Genomic DNA, 19,895 nt, shown 5'->3' with positions numbered 1-19,895 from the left:
TTTCTTCTTGGGTTGTTTGATTTTTTTTATCTTATATATTTGAAGGAGTCCTTTGCTAAGGATAAAAATAGGCCTTTGTCTGTGACAAAGCTGTACATACTTAGCTAGTTTGCTTGCATGGAATTCTTGCCACATAGAGTTTTGATTTTTATGCAGTCAAGATTTTAATCTGTTCTTTTGTGGTTTCTAAGTTTGTTATACACAGATGGGCCTCTCCTTCCCAGGATTATTAACAATAGTCTCATATTTTTCTGTCAAACGTTTGTTGTCTTGTTTTTAAACATGTTTATCTTGGTGTAAGGTGAAGGCTCCTATCAGGAGGTGTTACTTTGGGGGCACTTGCTGAGAGCTATGTGTGCGCGCCTCCTTTTTGCCTGCTGGAGCCCTGCGGGGTTGACACTGTGGCAGGTGAGGAAGGACGTGGGAACATGGGTCATCATAGCTGGGGAGTGTTGGATTGAGAGGCCAGTGTAATTTTCTCTTTCATGTGACTACCTAGTCCCAACATCATTTCCTAGAATAATTCACCTTGCTTTCACTGATTAGTTCTGCCACCTTTTCACATGCTAAACTCACCTGTTTATTTGAGTTCATTTTTTATCTTTCTTCTCTCTCCCAGTAATCTATGTTTGTGTGTGGATTCCACACTGATGAATTATTGTAACTTTATACTGTGTTATGTACCATCAGGATTAGTCACTATTGTTACTTTTATTTTTCAGCATTATAAGGAAGTTCTTGCTTACTTTTCCCTGTAAATGTTAGTATTGACTGTGTTAGACCCCACTCTCAAGGCTTTGATGTAGTTTTGGAGGTCATTTTAAACATGCTGATTAATGGGGAAGAAAGGGTATCTTTATCTTCCCATTTGGAATCTTCCCATTCAGGATTATAGTATGTTTTTTATTCATTCTTATCTGCTTTATTGGCATTTCTGTTTTCTTCATGGGCCTCTTGTGCATGATGAAGCTGCTCTTGACGAACATGTCAAGTTCATCCTTAGGTCTGGTAAAGTATTCTCATTTGTGTATACGAAGGATACTACTGGTATGTGGGCATTTAAAAATTCTTTGTTTTGCCCTGGCTGATGTGGCTTAGTGGATTGAGCACTGGCCTGGGAACCTAAAGGTTGCAAGTTCAGTTCCCAGTCAGGGCACATGCCTGGGTTGCAGGCCAGGTCCCCAGTAGGGGGCACACGAGAGGCAACCATGTATTGATGTTTCTCTCTCTCCCTTCCTTCCCCTCTCTCTAAAAATAAGTAAAATCTTTAAAAAAAATTTTTAATAAAAATTTTTTTTTAATCTGTGCTTTTTCTAACCTAGTTGACATCATACACTAAGAGGATGTATGTGTATCTGTGTGTGTGTGTGTGTGTGTGTGTGTGTATTTTTTCTAGCTTAATAGTAGCAAAAGCATTTCCTATGTTACCATAACTTATTGGAAGCCACATTTTTTTTGAAAAATATTTTATTATGGTAAAAAAAATAAAATTTGCCATTTTAATGAATTTTTAAATGGATTAATATATCCATTAATTTTAAAGAGGGGGGAAGGGAGAAGGGGAGAGAGAAAGGGAGAGAGAAACATCTATTGGTTGCCTCCTGTACGTGTCCTGACTGGGGATTGAACCTGCATCCTTCTGGTGTATGGAGCGATGTTCCAACCAGCTGAGCCACCTGGCCAGCGTGCCATTTTAACCATTTTTAAATGTACAGTTGGGTGGCATTAATCATATTCACCATAATTAATTTACCATGTTATATAATTAGGACCATTTCCAAAAATTTTAAAGACCCCAAACTGAAGTTTGTAACCAGGCAGTTGACTTCTCCATTTCTCCTGCCCTCAGCCTCTGGTCACCTTTAATCTACTTTCTGTCTCTGAATTTGCCTTCTGTAGATATTTTATATTAGTGCAATATTGGTCCTTTTGTGTCCAGTTTCTTTTTCTTAGCATAGTGTTTGTAAGTTTGTCTATGTAGTAGCCTGTCTCAGAGCTTTGTTCTTATTTATGGCGGATTAATAGTCCATCGTGTGTATGTACCTCACTTTAAAGCCAGCACTTTTACTGATTCCGCAGTCCTCTGTATGTGGATGGACCCCGGTTTCTTAGCTGTTGTCTCCTTTTTGCTCTCACTCAGATAAGCCCCGTAGCAGATACGCTGTGAACAACACCAGGGACAATGCCGAGGATCAGGATGGGGACTCCAGGTAAGGCCTCCGACGTCACTGTGGTGGCGCCGGTCCTGCCCCAGGCCTGGGCAAGGCCCTGCCTCCTGTGGGCCTGGACGTTTCCCCTGAGAAGCCTGGTGGTCTCTTTTTCTCATTTGGTGGGCATTTTGGGTAGTGCAGGGCTGGGGTGGTTTTGCCAGTCTCTGGCTTGCTGCATCATTCGGCCACGTGTTCCAGCTGTGGGCTTCGTGGTTGGTAAAGAAGGCTGGAGAACGTCTGAGGCCATGTTTCTGTAGGACGTTTACCTCCTATGTATGAGAGGAACATGGAGGACAGCAAACCCCAGCACTGTCTTCAGACCTTACTCCTCAAGCGGGTGCCCAGAGGTTAGATGTAGGTGCTTGGATATGGTACAGTCTGTACAGGGGGGGATACGGGCTGAGAGTCAGGCTGATCTGACCCTTGCTCGTTTGCAGTGCAGATGAAAAGTGGGTCTTATTCCTTTCTGTGTATGCCCCCCCCGTTCATTCTCTGTGGGAAGGGGTGTCATGCAAACATGAGAAATGCCCACTTCTCCCTTCTTATGTTTATTTTAAAGCTTAGTAAATGGTAACACAGGCCCAGGTGAGGGAGGAAAAATTGTAAATTGGTTCCCCTAACATAGCTGGGGTGTTTGTGAGCGAAAGGACTTAGCCCCTGCAGTCCGTGGGAAAGTGGCTGAACTCCCCACACTGGGCCTTTGCCGTGCATGCTGCCAGTGCAGCCTCCCTCAGATCTCTGACAGGGCACCGCAGCTGCCACAGTGTTGTGCAGTTCCAAGGGTGTGGTTTTTATTTTTGTGTGTGTGAGCATGTCAGGGGCCTCCGAGTGACCAGTGACAGTCTCTGAAGGAGTGGACTTTGGAAGAGGGACCAGCAGGAGGGGGATAGAGTGTGGGAGGGTGTTGGACATTCCATGGGTCCTTCTGTATGACGCTGAGGCCTGTGGTTGTCTTGTCCTTTAAAGTTGGAACTTGAACAAACTCTTATTACAGGCACACAGAAAACTTTCTGCCCTTGCACACGGGGTGGGTGCATTTTGTCCTCTCCCTGTGCTACAGACTACTTTAGAGCAGGGCTGGCCAGCTGCCTGCTGTTCTTCTCTCAAGCTCCACGGCTGTGAGGTGCAGGTGCAGGTGCAGGCTCAGGACGTGAAGACTCAGAAAGAGCTCTTGGTCTGTGTAGAGGGCCAGGAGCATGAAATTCCTGCAGCTAATTCCCAGGAGCTTACAATACAAGGTAATGTCTTTTGGTGATGTTAGCAAGTGATAGCATCTGGTGATCCCACTCCCCACACGTTCAGAGATACATGTTAATACCCTTAGGGCCCCAGCTTTATTTTGTCACATAGGCCTTCCCAGCTGCTGCTCTGCCCCTGGTACCTGGGGGAGTCCTGTCACATCTGAGGCATCCTCCTGGTGTCCTGCGGTGAGGGTGCCTCATACCCGTTTCCTGTTTTCCTTCGTTGTTCTCAAAGGCGCTCTTCTTCTGGAACCAGTGGAATGTTCCCGCTCTTCAGTTCGCCATACTGAAGCAGGGTTACAGGCCATGTGGCAGTGGCCCGCCTTAGATAGCTGAGGGCGCAGAGCTGTGCTGCCCAGGGTCACGGTCTCCAGCCACTGTGGCCATTTAAGTAGAAATGAACTGAAATTAAATGAAATGGAAAGTTTATTTCCTCAGTTACACTCACCACATTTCAGGTGCTCAGTGGCTAGTATATTGAATGGTGTAGATTTGGAATATTTCTGTCACTGTAGAAAGTTCTGTTGGACAGCACTGGCTTAGAGAGTAGGCTGGTTTTATAATACAGTGTGTCATCGAGATGATGTGTTTCAGGGTATAAAAATTAACTGTCACTTTTTAAAAGCTTACTAGGATTCAGAAGAGAGAGAAGAAAGTAGATACTGTCTATTGTCTCTGAGGCTTGGAATTCAAGGCTTCCTTTTTGGGCATTAGGGCCCAGGTTGTCATGCCTGATTCCGTCTCTGGGTAGTCACCCGCCCTGGCAGAGACAAAGCCATGAGGAGAGGTGTGCGAGGAAGCCTGGTTTTCATCAGAAAGGCTGTTGTGGGCACGATCCGTCTGGATGTGGAAGGCCATTTCTGGCTTCCTCTCCGTATTTCAAGCAGTATTCTGGCTACTGCCTCAGAGAAGGAGATGCTGGGGGCTGGGAGAGGAGTTGGCTCCATTTCAAAACACTCTGAAATTGTTTTACGTTAAACGTCACCCAGAAGACTTTCCCATAGCTGTGGAAGGTTTCCGTCTCTACCCTTTATTTCTCTGTTGGCATTGTGGGGCGCTGGAACCAGGCGGCTCTGCTGACCTTCTCAGACTTGGCTACCTTTCTGGAAGCAGTGGGTGCACGTTTAGGCACAGTTGTGCCCTAGGCTGGAGGGGGCCTTGGCCAGGTGCGCCATAGTGCATGCCCTCCCTGCACACGTCCTCCCTGCCCTGCGCACGTGTGCTCCACCAGGGCCTCTTTGACAGCTCTGCCTGTGTGGCACGTGTGTTGAGATATGTTAGTAAGATGCCCCTACTTGCTGGAATTGAGGTCAAGACACAAGAATGTGAACAAGCAGTGTTGTCCCCAAGCTTGGGTATCTTCCCTTTTCCTGGCCCAGCTGAGCCCACGGTGGTGCCCACATTGGCGTGTCCCTACAGGGCAGTGTGCTGGGACAAGCGCAGGTTCAGGGTTCTGATTCTCACTCTGCGTCCTACGGTATGTGATCCTGGGTACGTTCCTTAGACGGTGAGCCTCTTCAGTAAGAGGCCTGCAGGTGGCAAGGCAGCTTTGCCTCTCCCTCCCAGGTCTAGATGTCATGGGAGCATCCGCACTAGCGGGGAGTACTCGCTGATGGCTCTGCGTCCCTCAGAGGGGCAGGTACAAGTCTGTGAGACATGCCTGTGGGGTTCACTGTGCCTCCACCACTCCCCCGTAAGGGAGTAGAGAACTAGGACCTTGCCATGCCCTGTCTGGTTGTTGGAGACAGAGTTGTAGGAGTTCCACTCAAGCTTCTTCAGATTCTGATTTCCTGGGAAAGTCCACAACATGTCTGACCCCTTTACCACTGTACAAACTGATGAGTTAACGTATGGGGGCCGCTGAAGGAAAGGGTTCTTCATTGTGTGTTTCTCTTGTGTGGGTCCTTGGCAATGTGTGTTATTTCTTGGTGAGAGCTGTGGGTAGCGGCAGTCCCAGCGGGGTGGCTGATGGGCATGGCCTGGCATCGGGCAGGCTTTCACTCCAAGGCTGTCTGCCCTGGGGGCCCAGGCCTGCCTTCTCTTTCCAGGAAACTCGGAAAGCAGCGTATCCCAGGACACAGACCTCTGTAGGGGAACTTTAACTTTTAAATATACTTTCTAAAAAAGCTCCGGTTGGATAGTGCAGATGTCTCAGACATTTTCCAACATAAATATATGCCATAAATACATATCATGACTTATATATTTATAGAACCGGAGCCTTGCCACAGCCCCGTTCTGGAATAACTTAGTGAGATCAGCTGTGCAGTCACAGCACCTCAAGAGTTGGGGCTGAGGTGCTTGTGGCATTTTGCAGTTTTCATAAGACTTTTTACCTGTGGGATCTTATTTGGTCCTTTTGAGATGGTTTGTGAGATTAAATTCTTGTGCTTAGGCATTTAGCCAATCTATATGGGGCTAGGCTCTGGCCCAGGTCTTCCAGCCTTGCTCCTGCTTCTGGAAACGGGCTCTCACTCTTGCCCAGTCTATGTTTATGGGAGACAATTTGAGCTTTAGTGAGAAAACTGTGTGGTAAGCCTTCAACTCGGGGAGTGTCTGTATCCTTTGTTGTCTGGTAAGTTGCATAGCCTTGACCTCAACAGTTAATGCTTAATGGTGGTACTTCTGCTAGACTTTAATGTTGTTGTAAGAAACTACTATAAATTTTCATGGTTTTAAAAATCAATGTGTTTTTGTTTGGTCTTGATGGTCCTGTTCCCATTTCAGCGAGCCATGTCCTCCAACCGATGAGCAATTGGTTGCAGGGTAAGACCAAGACTTCTCCACCGTCTTTCTGTCTTGATTCCTGCTGCCTTCTCTCCTTGTAATTGTGCTTAACTCCTGATTTCCCTCAATGTTGAAGAATGACTAATGAGGCACACAGGCTCTCGCTCCGACTGCACTGCCCCAATCCCTCACGAGTGCCTAGGCTTCCCACAGCCCCTGCCCGTTCTCCATGTGGAGTTCTTTAGCTATTTCATGTTACCCAAGAGGCCTAGGCAAGGTTGGCTGGCACCAGGAAGACTTCAGGGACCAGGCGTGCACTCAGACCTCCTCCTCTAGGCAGGCACCACTGGCCCTGTGAGGGTGGTAGGAGCAGGGTTTCTTATCTCCCTAGCTCACTGGCCCTCTAGAGAGATCCTTGATTATTGCTCCTTGCCTTCATTTCTCAGAGGGGTTTAGTGGGGGGCCTCCCCCAAGGGCTGGGTGTTAAATGTAATGCTTGAGCTTAGATGCTGTTGTGTGTGCCCTTTAGAGGCAAAAATGTACCCGTGGAGTTTATATGGCACTTCTCCAGGGGGGCATGAATAAGTGGGACCCTCCTGTCTCCTTGACAACGGCATCTCCTTGGCACTGAAGGTACACAGAGCATCTTTGCGCCCCCTGTAATGGGAGGGGGCAAAGTTGAGCTCCTTTCCATGCTGCCCTTCTGCCCCTTTTTTAGCCAAGCCGGAGAGCAAGCCCTGCCCCCTGATATTTCAGAAGGAAGGGAAGGTCTTGGCCTGTTTTCCAGTGGGGCTGGTTCATCCTCCTAAATGTGTATGTGTTTAATCTCTAAGTTATTCCAGGAATGTCAGTTTTCCCTAACAGATGTTTTATTGTGTGCAATATATTTGCCAGGACTTTTACCATCAAAACAAGAGAAAAGGATTTTTGTAAATTTTGGAAAACAGCATACAAATATTGTCATTTATGTTTGTTTCAGTTTGCTATTTATAACAGTTATGTCTCCTAACTCCCAAATCTCATGATATAACTCTGTACCTTTGTGTATGTTACGTCAGCAGACAACTATATAAAGGGTAAGGCCACTCAACTGTTTTTTCTTTCTTAAAAAAAAAAAGATTTTATTTATTTATTTATTTTTAGAGAGAGGGGAAGGGAGGGAGAAAGAGAGGGAAACATCGATGTGCAATAGAAACACTGATCAACTGCCTCTTGCATGCCCCCCCAACTGGGGACTGGCCCACAACCCAGGCATGTGCCCTGACTGGGAATCGAACCTGAGACCTTTTGGTTCACAGGCTGGCACTCAATCCACTGAGCCACACTAGCCAGGGCACCAAGTGTTTTTTTCTTCATAAGTGTTAATATTGCAGTGGTGAGTGGATTTCTATGTGTGCCAGACTTACTATCTTGCTGGCAGCCCTGGAAGGCCCTCCCTGAACAGAGGGCAATGTGGCTTTTCACTACAGCAGCACATGGTTTTGCAGTTGGCTCCTTCTGTAGGTCCTGGCCTTTCTGGTCTGGTGGGGAAGCACTTCTTCTTTGGCTCTTGGAAGGGTTTTTTTGGATTTGAATATTTATAGATATTCACTATACCAGCACTGCTTGCCCCTGAATCTCAGGGCCCATCCCACAGCCAGACTGACTTAGGTTTTTGGACTGGTGGCTGAGGGCCAGGGCTGAGGCTCTTCTGTGGGTCTTGATGACAGAGCAGAGTTTTTTAATAGCGGTATTTAGATATCACAGGAAAAGGTGAACTCTCTGGAGTAGTGGGAAGTTGTTTTCTATACCTTATCTCTGTGTCCTGGAGTCCTTGGCTGGCAGAGTGGAGGGGCTCTTTGTTCAGATAAGATGCGAAATGTTGGCACTGGATCAGTCATTAGGGCAGAAGTGTGTGTGTTTGGGTTCATTGCCCTGAGCTCTTGCTCACCATCACTGTGTCCCTCAGACAGGAGTTATATAGGGTAGAGTGAGCCATTTAGTTTTTGAAGAAAGCATATAATTAATGCCTCTGCTCTAAGACACTGGAATCTTCAGTCTCTGGTTTAAATCACTCCAGAGAGCAGTATTCCAGGGAAGAGAGCCCCAAGATGGGTGGCTGAGGACTTGCGTGGTATCTCCGACAGCCTGGCTATGGAAAGGGCTGAGCGCAGTGCTGACTGTGCAAGAGGCAAACCCTCTGCATCCGGTTTGTCTGGGGCCTCAGGGCAACGTAGGAGGCCTGGAGGACCATGTCAGTCCTGGGGAAGGCTGGAAACCAGTGTGATGCCCTCCCTCCCCAAGGTCTTAGCAGTTCTAGGCTCCCTTGCCATCTGTGGGAAAGAGTCCCTTAGCTCCTTGTCTGGCAGTTTGTCTGAGTGCTGGTTGGTCATCAGGGCTCTTGCTGCCGGCTGGCTCCGGGTCCCTCCTACATTAGGCCATGAGCCCTGCCTGTTTAAGGAGCCCAGGGCAAATGGCCCCCTTCCTAGATCCTTTTATCCGAGTCATTTGTTATTTTACTTTAGGGTTGAGCTGAGGCAGCAGTTTATGGCAGACCACTTTTTTTCTTCAGAAAATGGAGAGATATGGTGTTAGTTGCTCCCCTCTCCCACATGAGGCCCTTCAGGAGAAAAGCATCTGGTATGGTGATACACTGTAAGCTCCTCAGCAAAGGCCCAGGATGCACACTGGAACTCTGTCCTCGATGGCCTCTAGGACTGTTGGGGTCTCTCTGGCCAGGGCAGAACATGGCCCTGGGGGAACTGGAGCTACTTCCCCCAGTACAGTGTGTCCTCCCAGACTGGATGCTAGAAATGCTTTCCCTAGGTGGAGAGATGAGCACAGGACTTGTCTCTCTTCTGGTTGCAGCTCAGACACAGTACATCAGTGTTTCTAAATTGGAGGCACCCGCCAAGCCTGGGCTCTGAGATAAGAGTCTGCACTTCACCCCCAGCACTCCTCCCTGTGGTGACCCTCCCTTATCCAGACGACCCCCCCACCCACTGCCCCGCCGCCACCCCCTGCGTCCCAGGGCAGGAAGGAGCAGTGGTGCCAGTAAGAAAACATAAGTGTACAGGTGCTTCTTGCAAAGGGGTAAATATGTATCCAAATCCACTCTCACACCATAGGCATTCCTATTTTTGTGTGGCATCCAGTCCCGTGCATCCTTTGTTCAGTCATACCAGTGGGTCTGCATATCTTCTGTATCTTAAAAAGTTTCCTTCCCAGGACACAGATAGAGACCACTGCCCAGGGTGAGAATACTGCAGTTTTTTAATCCAATAACTTTTTGCTGAATTCCAAGCCCCTTACCTACACTTTGTTCTCCTTATAAAAAGGGCCATTTTAAAATGGAAATTTAGACAGTCTGTTAGGGTATGAACCCAAGGTCTTCTGAGATCGCCAGCTATCTGAGTAAAGCTCCCATATAGATTCAAAAATAAAAATAAAAAGGTTTCCTCCCTAATAAAAACTGGAAGGTGCAGGTGCTCAGGCTAAGGGAAGGGCCATGCTGCTGTGCTGAGGAAGGTAATGAGCACGCTGCAGCTAGTGCTGTGCCCGTGCCCTCTACATAGCACTGAGGGGTTGGGGTTCCTGGAGTGGAGGGTGCAGCCTGCTAAACCTGGGCCTGGAGGTAGAGCCCCCCACCTGTGAGCCTTAGGAGCAGCTCCTCAGGGTAGTGCCAGCTTCAGCTGTTGTTCTCCCTTTAAAAGCAAACTGCAACTTGTTTCTCTCCTGAATTTCATAGAGCATGCCAAAAAATTGACAGCATGTGCCTTCAGTCTATGCTTCTCATGCCTTTTACCTTGTAATTTTGGTGATTTGATGTCCAAATCTTGGCATTTGCTTCAAAAGGCAACTGACAGAAGCTCCCAGGTCATCAGTGGGGGTCAAGCCACTCTGCGCACAAGGCTGCAATATACTGAGACTCTTCCTCTCTGAGGGCAGCAGGTGTGGGACTGCGGCACTGTTCACTTATTTCCATTCTACCTCTTTTTCATTTTAAGGTTCTCAGATGTCATCCTGGCAACAATTTTGGCAACCAAGTCTGAAATGTGTGGCCAAAAATTTGAACTGAAGATTGATAATGTGCGTTTTGTTGGGCACCCGACACTCCTGCAGCATGCACTGGGGCAGGTAAGGGCCACCCTGAGCAGATGAGGCTCTCCCTGGGCAGGCTGGCCCACTCTGTCATGGCGTGCGGCCCGCAGGGAACGGTGGCTGACGCTGGCTCGGGTGAAGGCAGCCAGTATGCGGCAGGCCTGGTCAGCTGCTTGCCATCAGCGGCACGTCCACATAGGCCCTGAGGGTGGGTCCCTCGGAGAAGGAGATGGGCATCCTTGCCCCTAGAATTTCTGTCCCTGCCCCTAGCTTTTGTATAGTGGTACAGCATTTCTTATTTATTAAGTGAAATCATAGCCAACATTATCATTAATTTAGCTCTTACTTTTGTGCTAGATCCTTTATATGCATTCTTTGATGAATGAAATGTTACAGTCCTGGGGATTTTTAACAAGATTGAATGCACCCTGACCCAAGGGAATTTGCACACCAGAACCTGCCAGTCAGTCCTTTGCACACGGCCAGAATCAGTAACCGCATCACTCAGATTCTAAAGGGTTTTGATAGGACAGTATAAGATTTAGCTCCATTTGTATATGATCCAGAAATCTGAGGGTCTGTGATGCGGTCCTCCATCCTCTCCATGACTAACTCCATGGAAGGAGGTTTTGAGGGGTTTGGAGGTGCCAAAACATGAGCCGTGGCTGGGTGCACCTCACCACACAGACAGCACCCTCCCCGCTCCCTGAAACCCCAGCTGGTGGGATTAGTCCCTAATTGTGGCCTATGGGTGATGGAGGGGAGATTTGGTGGCCTGCCAGCAGTCGTAGATCTACAAAACTGGAGTGACAGGATGGTGATGAGCCAGTTGGGAGGCCCAGGGAGAGCTGGGGCCCTGGCCTCTTATGCCCCCTGGTGGAAACATTCGTAATCAACTTGGTGTTTGTGACCGGGGTTGGCTGGATGCCAGAGTGGCAGCCCTGCCTCTTTGCTGGCTCTGAGCATTGTCCTGCCTCTTAACCATCCCTTGTCATAACAGATGGAGGCAGCCTGGAGAGCTCAGATGGACACTGGGGATGGCAGTGGGGGGAGGTCTGGGCAGAGAACGCTCCATCTGCTTGAGCCCCAGCATTGTCACTCAGTCGCAGCACTCACCTTCCTATTCTTATCTCAGTGGTGACACACTTGTCCTTGCAGCCACCACTAACTAGCCCATGCAAAGGCGCCGATCACCCTCGAGCTCTGTTTTCTCCTGGTTCTGCTATATTCTGGAACCTTTTCCCATGCCCAAAGTAGAACAGCCTTAAACAGCTCTTCTTGGGAAGTGGTGGCTCTAATTCATTAGAATTATGCCTCTCAGAAGTAACTCGCATAAACAGAGGTTCGACAATTTTTAGTAGCTTTAAGGAGTCTTAAGACCAAAGTTTGAAAACCGCTTGTCTAAATATAACATGGATGAAATTAAGTTGCCAATTTCTACATTGGCATTTTGATGAAAATTTATTACTAGAACTGCAAATGTTTTTTTTATATAAATACTTAATGAGATTGAATTATTTTTCCAAAAATTTCAAAAGTCAGTATTATTTAAATAAATTGCCTTAAAAAATAAACAAAAATTATTCCTTTTTCACAGGTCTCCAAAACAGATCCGTCCCCGAAGAGGGAAGCTCCCACCATGATTCTTTTCAATGTGGTGTTTGCTCTGAGGGTGAGTGCGTGCGAAGGGCTGAGGAGCGCAGGCCGGTGAGGGAGGAGGGTCCACAGGCAGCAGCTCTCTCTTTTTTTTTAAATAAAATACACATACAATTTACTGATTTAGCCCCTTTAAATTGTGCAGTTTGGTGGCATCTAGTAATACTGGTGTGTAACCATCACCATTATTTAGGTTTCAGAACATTTTCACTGTCCTGAAAGGAGACCAGTAATTTTCCTTTTTCTCCTCCGCCCCCTGCCAGCCCCTAGTAACTACCAGTCTGCTTTCGGTCTGTGTGTTTACCTGTTCTGCATGTTTTATATGAGTGGGAACCTACAGGATGTGGCCTTGGTGTCTGGCCTCTTGCACTGAGCGCAGCGATCCTGAGATTGTCCCTTGCTGTGGGTGTCTGTACTTGATTCCTTTTTATGGTCAAATTGTACTGCATTGTATGGGTGGGCCACACTTTGTTTATCCCTTCACCTGCTGATGAACACTGGGGTGTTTTTCACCTCGTGTTTCTTACGAACAGCGCTGTTAGAGACATCTGTGGGTTGGTCTGAAGTTGTGGGTTACTGGTAAGCTGATTAAAGACGTCTGTGTACAGAGTTTTGTATGGACACGTGCTTTCTTTTCCCATGGGCATACATCCAGGAGTGGGATTGCTGGGCCACACGGTACCTCTGTGTCTGCGTCCGAGGAACCGCCAGACTGCTCTCCACAGCGGCTGCATCTTGTACGTCCCCACCAGCACTGTGCGAGGGCCCCAGTTTCTCCGCATTTTCACTGCACTTACGATTTTTTATTTTTTAAATAATTAAGCCTTATCATTCTTAAATGGTTCTCAGTTCTGTCCGAAGTTGTGTTTTTACTAGTGACAGGAAATTCCTTTTCAGTAAAGCTGTTAAAATATGAGGGATCCAAATAAACATAAAAAGCACCCCTGGGTAAGGACTGGCTTCTATGATGAAGGGACTTGGGAATACCTAGTATATACTCAGTGACTGGTGAGTAATGGCATTCCTCCAAAATACCCCAGTCCCCTTTTCCACTGCAGAACCCAGTAGTTCTTTCTGGCCAGGCACCTGATCTGCTTGATGGCTTTTGTGCAGAAATATGAGTGAGACAGTGCCTGGATTTCAGTGACAGGGAACAGGGTGTGCTCTGAAAACCTTCCAAGTGGCAGAAATGAGACTGAGTAGAAAGGGAACCTATAAAATTAGACGCCATTCTAAGTCTCAGGTGTTTTTTTTCCATGGTGGCCTTTTTTGTGGAGACTACAGGTTTCACTGTCAATGGTTCAAAATCAAAATGGTGCTAGAGAAAATCTCTGTTAGAATGGAGCTTAATTTTTCAAACTGGAACTTGTTGAAGAATAAGAAACTACAAGTTAGAACAAAATGATCTGTTAGTGGTGGGGGCATGAGGTTCCAAAAGATCTTTACTTTCTATTTTATACACTTTCGTAGTGTTTGCATCTTCACAGCATTTTTGGATTACTTATGTAATTACATAATATAAAAGTCATGTGTTGCCTCTGCTATAGGCCATAATCCGCAAAGCGAACTCAAATTAAGCAAAAAAAAATGAGCAAGCAAAAGCCATGATGAACGCTCATTGCCTGTCGGCACCGATAGCCCCTGTGGGGTGGGCAGTGAGAAGCCGCCACGGCCCCACCCCAGGCGTTGCAGGCAGGCCCTCGTCTCTGGGGCCCGTGTGATAGCAGGCTATGCAGCGGCCAAGAAAACAAGCATATTTTAAAGTTGTGTAAAGATTTTTATAATAACAGGCAGGTTGGAAATAATTCTGGTATCCAGTAGTTGAGGAGTGATTGGGAAAGGTTGTGGGGGTTGTTCACTGGCCTGTCTGCAGGCCACTAGGGGCGAGGTCACTGCCAGGAGGAAGCAGCAGGGGACAGGGCCGGGGAGGACTTAGAGAGCATGGGTCTTCGAGTTAGAAAGTGGGAGGAATTTCAGGTAGTGTGAAGGGCTGGTATTTTAGGGTAGACAAGCTTTTTTCCTCTTTAGTAGCCATATAGAAATGCGTGCTTTTTAAAATTTTGAGTAGTTTGATAAACCTCTATACCTGTCTCTGAGATCTAGTAACTGTCTTACTGCCTTTACATCCTAGCTACCCCACCCCCAGCCTTGTTGCTTCAGTATTTCAAGACAAGCCTAAGACCTCACGTCTGCCCATTCTTACATACTTCAGAAGGCACTGCTGTAAAAATACAGACATTTATTTTATGCCAGAATACCCTTTTCACACCTGAGGAAATTCACCATACACTGACATCAACTAGCACACGGTCCACTGGAACCCCCCCAGTTGCCACAGCAGTCCTCCGGTTGGTCCGTCTGCCCCCCGGGTGAAAGCAGCCCCCACAAGCATGCAGGGCTGCGTGTCCAGATCCCTGCCAGTCCAGGACTCTCCCCACCCGTTGTGCTGTCAGATGCTCCATGTGTGGGCTCATCTCACAGTGCAGACTCTCAGACGTGCTGTCTGTCCCTGTGTTTCTGTAAACTGGGTGTTCGCTTTGATGGCCTGACTGTACTTGGATAAAAATTTTGGGGACAAGAAAGTCTCACAGGTGATGCCATAAACTTCATGCTGCCGCACATCACATGTGGAGAAAGTGTGGCATTTCTAAGAGCTCCCTCTGAGGGCTGACTTGTCCTAGTGGTAGCTCTCAGTGTGGCTACCACAGCCTCAGGCTCTGCGGGCACCTTGAATAGTGCCTGGCCTGTGCGGCCAGACAGTACACCCTGGCACACTCCGTTAGTGCTGGTCACTGGGCCTCACCTGCATAAGCACCACCTTGCATGCCTGGGAATCTGGGACACACAGGCCCTGAGCATCTGACACCACTGTCGTGCCCCAGCCAGTGGGACCTCTAGCAGAGGGTTGGGTTCTCAGGTGTGACTTGATTACTTCTTCAAGGGAATGATCGTGTGCCCAGGATCATTCTCCTACCTCTGCTTTGCCGTGGGAGTGTTTTTACACAGATTCTTCTAAAAGTGTGTTTGTCTTGAGGCAATGGCATGCTCCCTATGACCCAGGTCCTACAGTTTTGTAGTGTTGCATGTGACACTGGTTAGGGGATGCCCTTGCTGTGAGGGGGCAGGCTTGCTGCCCAGGGGTGGGCATGGCATGGGAGCAACCTTGGTTTCTCTCCCCAGCACAGGGAGCTGCCGGGTGTAAGCTCTGTTTGTGACCATGAAGTCTGCTAGGAGTTTAGAAAATCTCTCCAACTCCAGGGGATGAAAGTGTTTACTATGGACACTTTGTAGGCAGGGCCCTGTCTGACAGATAAACCCAGAGGGAGGCAGCACCAGAGGTTCTAATCAGAGGCACCATTCGTCCCTCTTCCTTTCTCCACCTCTGACCCATAGGATGACTCAGCTGCCCTGTGGGCTCCCGAAACCCTGAGTCATGGCTGGCCTGTTATCTGCTCCAAAGAGCATCTTCACAGACCCCACAGCCACTTACTCCACCCTTGGCCTAGTGGGACTGGGGCCCCTGATAGTTTCAGAGTTAACTCAGGGGTGTGGAGGGAGCTCAGGGGGAGGGGAGTGGCTGGAGCCTGCTGCCCTCTCTTGTTAGCCAGGGTCATTTCTGCTGAAAAGAGCTACTTAACCTCGAGGACAGAAAATGTTCAGTGAACAGTCAGCTCTGTGTTTCTGTTTTCTATGCCGTGCACCCCTGTTGTAATGGGCTGTGTGACTGAATGCACACATGGCTGGTCCAGTCCGGGAGCCCACAGCAGTGAGCTGGTGACTGCAGATGCTGCCAGGGTTCTCGGCTCTGGGTGGCATCTCCTTTGAGCACTTGACATTTCTGACTGATTGCTGAGGGAGGTGCCACTGTTGTCCTTTCTCAAATGGGGACCTGTGACCCAGGGTCACAGAGTGAGTGGGTAGAGAGATGTATACTTTCCACTGCCCCTCTGGCTGCCTCTGCCAGGCTCAGAGTGGATGCCTGATCTGTGCCCTCCTTCCTGGACAGCCTGGGTGTGGTGCCATGCACGTGGGAGCCTTTCTGTGCTTGTTGCAAATGACTGACCCCCCACCCCAACACTGGGTGACCCCACAGAGCCATCTGTGTGCTGCCATTCAGGCAGTGACCCCTAAGATAGGATGCTGAGTGGACTGGTGTTTGTGGATGGCCCCTAGAGCAGACAGTTGGACACAGCAGTGGCACCTGGAGAGGGGCCTGGGCAAAGGGCGTAGAGAAGGGCTCTTTTCGGGTTTGAGTTTTTGCTTTGTATTTGTACCATCTGAGAACGGACGTTGCGTTTGAGTGGTGTGTGGCCTCTCCCACAGGCCAATGCAGACCCCTCGGTGATCAACTGCCTGCACAACCTCTCCCGACGGATCGCCACCGTGCTGCAGCACGAGGAGCGCCGCTGCCAGTACCTCACTCGGGAGGCCAAGCTGATCCTCGCGCTGCAGGATGAGGTGTCTGCTGTGGCCGATGGTGAGTGCCACAGGAGTCACTCCTAGCCCGGTGCCACAGGGCAGACAGTATTTCCAGGCAGGATACTGATAGGGTTTTGTGGTGCTCCTCAGAGCTTCCATGCTCTCCCCCCTGGGCTGAGCATGCGCCCGGTGCAGAGGCAGACTCCTGGGGGCACAGCCGCAGGCCTGCCTTCCTAGTGTGCTAAAACTGGTTTTTTAGTCCGAAACATCCTCCTGCCCGACAAGTGCTGCACGATGACTCCTGGTGCAGGCCGGGCACTGCTTGCTGGCCCTGGTGCTGCTGGACAGGCTGCCCTGGGGCGAAGGCCATGAGAGGGGCCAGAGGGAGTATTGAGCTGGCGAGGTGGCTGCTTTCCAGTTCTTCCGTTTCAGCTACATGGAAGGAGGACTTAATGGAATTAAGTCTTTATTAAAGATTTAATAAAAGAATTAAATCTTTTTAAAAGTAATTTTTGCTGACAGATACATTTAGCTTATGGGTTTGGCATCATGCCAACATTTCAAAGTGCAGAGAGACACCTGCCTGAAACAAACCTCTGCCTCTGTCTTCTCGGGCTGGCGCTTCTGCACAAAAGAGAACACGAGAGGCACGTTTGAAGGCAAACCCAGTCTAATTTTATCAGTGGTCGCCGTACGTGAACTGTCCCACTCAGGTGCATTTTCAGTAAAAGTTTAGTTTTTATGTTTGACAGTTTGCTGTCAAAATGTGTAATATACTTCTGTTTTGGCCACTTATGTACCAATTAATAACAGTGGAGATGTTTTATTTTTTAAAACATTTTCCTGCGTAGCTCAGTGGATTGAGCGTGGGCTGCAAACCGAAGTGTCGCAGGTTCGATTCCCAGTCAGGGTACATGCCTAGGTTGCAGGCCATGACTCCCAGCAACCGCACATTGATATTTTTTTTTCTCTTTCTCTCTCTCCCTCCCTTCCCTCTCTAAAAATAAATAAATAAAATCTTAAAAAAAAAAACCAAACATTTTCCTGAGAGTCTGACTTTATCATAGGAATTTTTTAAAAATTCAATTTAGTACATATAATTTTTGTTAGATATTTATGAGAAAGCATTAATGAAAATGACTTTCAATCACAAAAATAAATTATATTAGCATAAACACGTGGCAGAAAGGGTGGGACGAGGCGTGGAATTCCGTGCTCCCGGAGGCGGAAGGTGGCTCTGGTGGTCTGAGGTTGGAGTCCGCAGCAGCAGCCAGTGAGGCAGCTGGTTCCGTGATGCCTCTGATTCCAGGTTAGGTGGGGCCAGTGCTGAAGTTTAAATACAGATATTTCATAAACACAGTTAAACAAATCAGCCTAAGTCTCATTTTAATTCAACTGGATGTGAAGATTTTATAAGAAGCAGTTGTGAATATCCTGATGTTTGGTTAAAACTCTTTTTAAAAGGTATTTTCTATTGTAGCCTATGTGACTTTCCTTGCTTTGGAGGTTCTAAATCCTTCTGTGTTGCAATTCTTGCAGCCAGTGATGGTCCTCAGTCCCCATTCCATCACATCTTGCCCAAGTGCAAGCTGGCCAGGGACCTGAAGGAAGCTTATGACAGGTAAGACCATGGGGAGCACATGCTCCATGCCCTTCCTCCCCGTGGGCCTCACTTGCCTGAGTGCTGTCTGAAGATGGAGCTCCCTCTGCTGGGTGCTGGCCCCATGTGGAGGGGGAATGGGGATGAGGGAGGGCAGGAAGTGCCAGCCTCTTTGGTGTAATGCCTGGCTGGAAGAGTCACCTCTAGACTTCTCTTAAACCAGAAAATAAACCTGAAGTTGTGCATGAGAACCTGAAAGTGCTTTTGAGTCCTCAGATGCAAGGTGATTTTACTGAGCATGACACAGTGCCACGTTCTGTCCCATCTTCATTAGGTGGGTGTCACTGTCACCATTTCACCCACAAGGAAATGGAGACTCAGAGGAGGGAGCTGGGGTTGGCCACGCTGACCCCTGCCCTGGGAGACTTGGGGGTTGGGACAGTAAGTATATGAGTGCAGCAGGTGTTGGAGACACAGTGGAACCTCACGGTTCTGATTATATCTGTGGCTCAGCACCTACTCTCTTAAATGTGGACAGATAACTTCCTTTCTTTTTAAAGAGTGTCCTTATGCCTCTGACTACCACTCCCTGGCCCCGGGTCTGCAGTGGGGGGATGAGGGGTTTGGTTGGGGGGTACCCAAGTGACAGCCCACCTGGTGATTCTGTCTTTCCAGCCCTGCAGCTAGCCTATTTGTTCATGGGGTCATCACTTAGCAGAGGGCACCGCACAGCACTGGGCAGACGGCACGTAGGTGCAGGCTTCTTTAACGCCTTCTAGTTCCATCACCTTTCTCTGCCCGCTGTTCTTCCTTCCCTTCCTCCCTCTCTTACTTTTCCACATTCTCCTCTGCAAGTGCATGTAGCTCAGCGCTCACTCCTGGCCCTCCCAGGCCTCGCTCTGCTCCAGTGGACTCTTCTCCCTGCTGGAGCTGGTCCTCATCTAAGAGCTGTGGCCGGCCACACCATGTTTATCTGAGCCCAGAGACAGTGGTTTGCCCAGGAGCTTTCCCTTTGTCCTGTTAATTTTTCTGATTTTTACTAACATTATAGACATTTAGGAAGTACAGAAGAGTATAAAGAAAATATAAGTCATCTATAATGTCGTAACAGTGATAATCACTATGAACATTTTGATAATGTTTTTTTTTTTACTTGAATTTTTGAAAAGGTCACACACTCATCAAGTCTGAAAACTAGAGTGTTGAGTTTCTCTCCTGCTGGGCTCCCAGCAGGCTCTCATCCTGGTGGCAGGCAGCCGCGTGGTGTACCCTTCCTCACAAATGGGTTTAAGGGGCCTGTCGCAGATGCTGACCCACTGTCTCCCTTTCACATGGTGGTAGCACACTGCGCCCCAGCCAGCCTGTTGCCCTCTCAGTTTAACAGTGTAACTGAGATTTCACCTGCTGTGGTGAATAAGGACTTTTTTTGCTAGTCAACCCCCTCCCTTGGGCATTCAGCTGGTTTCACCCTTCGTTGCTGTAAGGCATGCTGCTCATCCATACGCACATGTTATTTTGCACCCACCTATCCACAACATACATTTCTAAAAGTGGAATTGCTGGGCATTACCTGATAGGTAAAATGCACTTCTCCCTGAGAGGGGTTGTATCTCCCACCAGCAGCACAGGAGATGCCGGTCAGCACAGGGTCTTGGTGAGCTTTTTGGTTTTAACCAACGTAATGGGTATGGCATGGGATCTCAATACAGCTTATATATGTCTTCTCATGTTTAAGCCATCCCTGTTTCTTCCTCTGTTAGCTCTCTGCTCACATCCCTTGCATGTTTTTCTGTCGGGAGGTATAGGTACCTTTGTAAAGAAGGGAGAGATGCCCTGACTGGGTAGTTCAGTTGGTTGGAGCATCATCCTGATAAGCCAGTATTGTGGGTTTGATCCTCAGTCAGGGCACATGCAAGAGTCAACAAATGAATGCATAAATGGATGAAACAAGTTGGTGTTTTT

The 19,895-nt window shown here is 48.2% G+C and overlaps 1 protein-coding gene across 2 annotated transcripts in view; it reads left to right on the top strand.

Moving 5' to 3' along the window:
* Window positions 1-19,895, top strand: part of NPRL3 (NPR3 like, GATOR1 complex subunit) — a 45,671-nt gene that overhangs the window by 7,774 nt on the left and 18,002 nt on the right. The window contains exons 2-7 of one of the 2 annotated variants that reach the window (XM_045849035.1): window positions 2,141-2,210; window positions 6,179-6,217; window positions 10,165-10,294; window positions 11,856-11,930; window positions 16,238-16,391; window positions 17,873-17,954. In XM_045849035.1, the coding sequence (XP_045704991.1) occupies window positions 2,141-2,210; window positions 6,179-6,217; window positions 10,165-10,294; window positions 11,856-11,930; window positions 16,238-16,391; window positions 17,873-17,954 (550 nt within the window). The remainder of the gene's footprint in view (window positions 1-2,140; window positions 2,211-6,178; window positions 6,218-10,164; window positions 10,295-11,855; window positions 11,931-16,237; window positions 16,392-17,872; window positions 17,955-19,895) is intronic. The other variant, XM_045849036.1, reaches the window with a different exon arrangement.

Source organism: Phyllostomus hastatus, unplaced genomic scaffold, assembly GCF_019186645.2.
Source record: "Phyllostomus hastatus isolate PE091 unplaced genomic scaffold, TTU_PhHast_1.1 phas_contig_64, whole genome shotgun sequence".
NCBI lineage: Eukaryota > Metazoa > Chordata > Mammalia > Chiroptera > Phyllostomidae > Phyllostomus > Phyllostomus hastatus.
Note: the sequence above shows the minus strand (reverse complement) of the source record. Positions and strands in the feature narration are given on the sequence as shown.